The following is a 3786-nucleotide window of genomic DNA, read 5'->3' as shown; positions in this document are numbered from 1 at the left end:
CAAATCGTCAAATAAAATTAGAGAATTATCTTATTCATAATTTAATACACGCGCTGTGTAAATGTAGCAAGTAGTAGTCAGATCAAATATAGTTACAACACCCAAACACACACACACACACACACACACACACACACACACACACACACACACACACACACACATACCACACACACATACCACACGCAAGCCACGCACAAACAAACACACACAACACACATTAAGTGGTTCTGCGTATGTCTGAGCTGCAATAATAAAGACTAAAAAAAATATGTTTTACGGGTCGACAAATTCTTACCCTTTTAGATATTCACATACTTGTGGATGCAAGCCACATTATTTCCAACATTCAGCCGAGTAACAGTAAGATTCTACCGCCAAAATTGTCTTATTGTGAATTACCTAAAAACGTTTTAGTTTGCAATATCATCTGCCGAGATAGTAATTGCAATAAGTTGGTATTTCAACTCGGGCTACTGATGAGTCTCATGAGGGACGAAAGCGTCTAGCCTAGAACGAGTTTGATCTTAGATGCCCACAATAATGCACCTCTGATCAAGGTGAAAGGGAAAGATGGCGTGCATTTATGTGCTCGTAGTAGCTAACTTTTAACCATTTATGTAACACGTGTGTAAATATATTATTTTTATTTAATTATTATTAATGTGTCTTATAATAAAAAGATTAACATGCTATTGTATGGTTTTATTTGAATGAAAAGCCGTAACGTTAGTCATCAAATGTGTGGTCTTGTGACAACCATATTTCGCATCCAACTCACTAAATCCAATAAATTACTTCACAAACGAATGATTTAAACATATTTAAAAGCAGGCAAACAAACGATTCCACGAACTTCGTGCTACGCATTAAGAGTAAGCAAAAAAAGTTCTATTGCGCGGTAGACAGGATTAATATAATTTTTTCCGCAACAGTAAGAAGCATGGCAGGTTATTATTATTTTAAACATTTTTACGTCGCATTCATAGAGCAAACAAGAAATTAAAGTTTTATCAGGTCGGAATAGCCTACATATAGGGTACTTATAACACGGTTAAACCTACCGGCTAATAACTACTTGTGTTATGTGTAATAATAATAGTATATAACACATATAAAGAAAATATTTGTTAAATATTTGATCTTTCCTGTCTGTTAAACGACCAAATTTATTAATTTCTCCAAGTTCGCATTTAATTTAATTATATTATGCTATATATCGCTGCAGCTAATGATATAAGAATTTAGTAAAGTGCCATAGCACGTAGGCATATAGCCTTGCATAATAATTTATAATTAAGCTAGCCCATGGGATTTTTATCTGCAGTCTTATTTAATTTTAACTATTTATTATTATTATTATTATTATTATAATGAAAAGATATACAGCACGTCACAACAATATACTATTGATGATTTTAGAAAAAATTCAATCATTTGCAGGTGCGGATGTATTGATCTACGCTGATTCCAACTGCAGCAAATACCTTCCAGTATCATCTCTCATCAAATCACTTCGTCAAGATATTGCCATTCGACGAGGTGCTACTATCGAAATACTGGAATTAACAGTTTGCCATGAATCTAACTTTTCTAAATCTAAAGAATATAAAACATCGAAATACTCTAAAAATTTTAATAACAATTTGATAGACGAATTGAAAAACTCAAATATTATAATAAATTCATTTGAAATTTCCCCACTAAGTTTTTTTTAATATTTTAAACTATCATTAATTAATTTTATTAGGTCTAGCCCTTTTCATAGAAGTCTAATTAATTCCGTAGTATCGTCATCTTACGCAATTTACTGTGATAGAAACACGATTTGAACATAATTTAATACTGACTCTATTTCTCTTTCTGCCCATTCAAAATGTACGGCGAGCATTGTAGATTATCTAAATAATTAACATTATAAGTTTTATAACTTCAACTTTATAATTACAATGTATGTTATAAAATGGAAATAAAAGGATGTTCTCATTATTATTATTATTATTTTTATTTTTATTATTATTATTATTATTTGAATATACTTCACCGCTATGTACTTTTTCTAAAAAATGAGCATTGTGGCAATCATTGACATTTTATTACATTATTGTGACATTTCATTATTTTATTTTCATACTTATTTATTGTCTTTGCTTTGAAATAAAAGAGTTCTCATTAGTAGTAGTAGTAGTAGTAGTAGTAGTAGTAGTAGTAGTAGTAGTAGTAGTAGTAGTAGCAGTAGTAGTAGTAGTAGTAGTAGTAGTAGTAATAGTAGTAGTAGTAGTAGTAGTAGTAGTAGTAGTAGTAGTAGTAGTATTATGCAAAAGGTACTTCGAATTTTAACAGTGCACGTTAAATTTCGCCAAATGTATTCAACTAAAACTAATTAAATTATTTTTTATTTAATTCCAACAATAATAATTCAATAACTTGCTGTTGCGGTAAACAATGTAAAAAATTAAAAAGGCCTCAAGTTACATCAACGGCCATGTGAAGTTTACCACAACCTTCAATTATCTAATAACTCCAACGAAATCAACAACAATAGCAGCAACGCTGTTCCAAAAAACAGCAACAACTCTGACGCCATCGGCAACTGCATCAACAACAACGCTACCTACCAACAACGATTTGCAATCAGCAACAACAACAGCATCAATAATTACGACAACAACAGCAACGACGCCGCCTGCAAAGTTAATGTCGACAACAATATCAACACCACCGACGGCATTAGCAACCGCAAGATCAACAACGTCATCGGCCGCAACTACAACAACAATAGTAGCAACAACATGGACATCATCAGTAACAACTCTGGCAGCACTACCAACTACATCATCGGCAACAACTACCTAAACTAATATAATATTAGCAACAACAGTGACAATCCCGACTGCATTGTCAACAACAGCCTGCCCACCGTTAAAGGCAACAACAATGATTCCATCAATAACATCAATATCAAAAGTGACAGCAACAATAAAATCTTCAACTGCATTGACAACAACACTATTAACATTAACAATCATATTAACAATAACATCAACAGCAGTAACAAGATCAAAACTTTCAACAGCGAAATTGATCGTTGATCAAAAACCGAACATCACTAATCAACTTCAACGGATGATACAGCCATCATCGCAAACAGCACGGACGATGCTCAAAAATTAATTCAGTTAAACCAAGCCTGGCAGGGTTTATGATTTTGATGGTGGCAACTGAAAGGTAAAAGAATTAATGATTAGAAAGTTCAAAAACTTCCTATCTGTCATAAAAAATTTGGATCCAGCATCCCAATGGAACTGCAAATATTACGAAGATTCGTTCCATCACAATTGGCCTTTGGACTTCGCACACATGATATTCCGCTGACATGGAATGGAGAAAAACTGGATACCTTGATCGCGGAGGCAGTAAGAAACTGGCTGTCATTGCCTGACAACAGCTTTGTATCCAGATGCTTATCAATCTCTTTCAAATCAGGGAGCAATCTTTCACGGCCACCTTGCCAGGAGAAAATCGTTAAAGTAGTAGAAGAACAAATTCTCGCAGTCAAGTTGTCTAATGGTCTTAATTCACTGTCAAACTTCCAAAAGTTTTATTCAAATTTTTAAGGAAAGTTTTAATTCAACAACTTCTTACAAATGGCAACCTATCCAGATGGGGTGAGTCTTCTAACGTGTTTGGTTTGAAAGACATCAGGTCGTCTGCAAAGCCGGGGGTGACAATTTTCGCTGATACGAACGCAATGAATTTCTCGCAGTATCATCTCTGTTCAGATCA

General features: G+C 33.7%; 1 protein-coding gene across 1 annotated transcript; it reads left to right on the top strand.

The window, feature by feature from the left end:
• Positions 1-943: 943 nt before the first annotated feature.
• Positions 944-2861, top strand: HELRODRAFT_162233 (hypothetical protein; the record flags this gene model as incomplete). The annotated part of the gene is made up of 2 exons (XM_009024499.1): positions 944-950; positions 2464-2861. The coding sequence occupies 2 exons, from the start codon at positions 944-946 to the stop codon at positions 2859-2861; spliced, it is 405 nt and encodes a 134-aa protein (XP_009022747.1).
• Positions 2862-3786: the final 925 nt, after the last annotated feature.

The sequence above is a fragment of the Helobdella robusta genome (genome assembly GCF_000326865.2).
Source record: "Helobdella robusta unplaced genomic scaffold HELROscaffold_4, whole genome shotgun sequence".
Taxonomy (NCBI): Eukaryota; Metazoa; Annelida; class Clitellata; order Rhynchobdellida; family Glossiphoniidae; genus Helobdella; species Helobdella robusta.
Note: the sequence above shows the minus strand (reverse complement) of the source record. Positions and strands in the feature narration are given on the sequence as shown.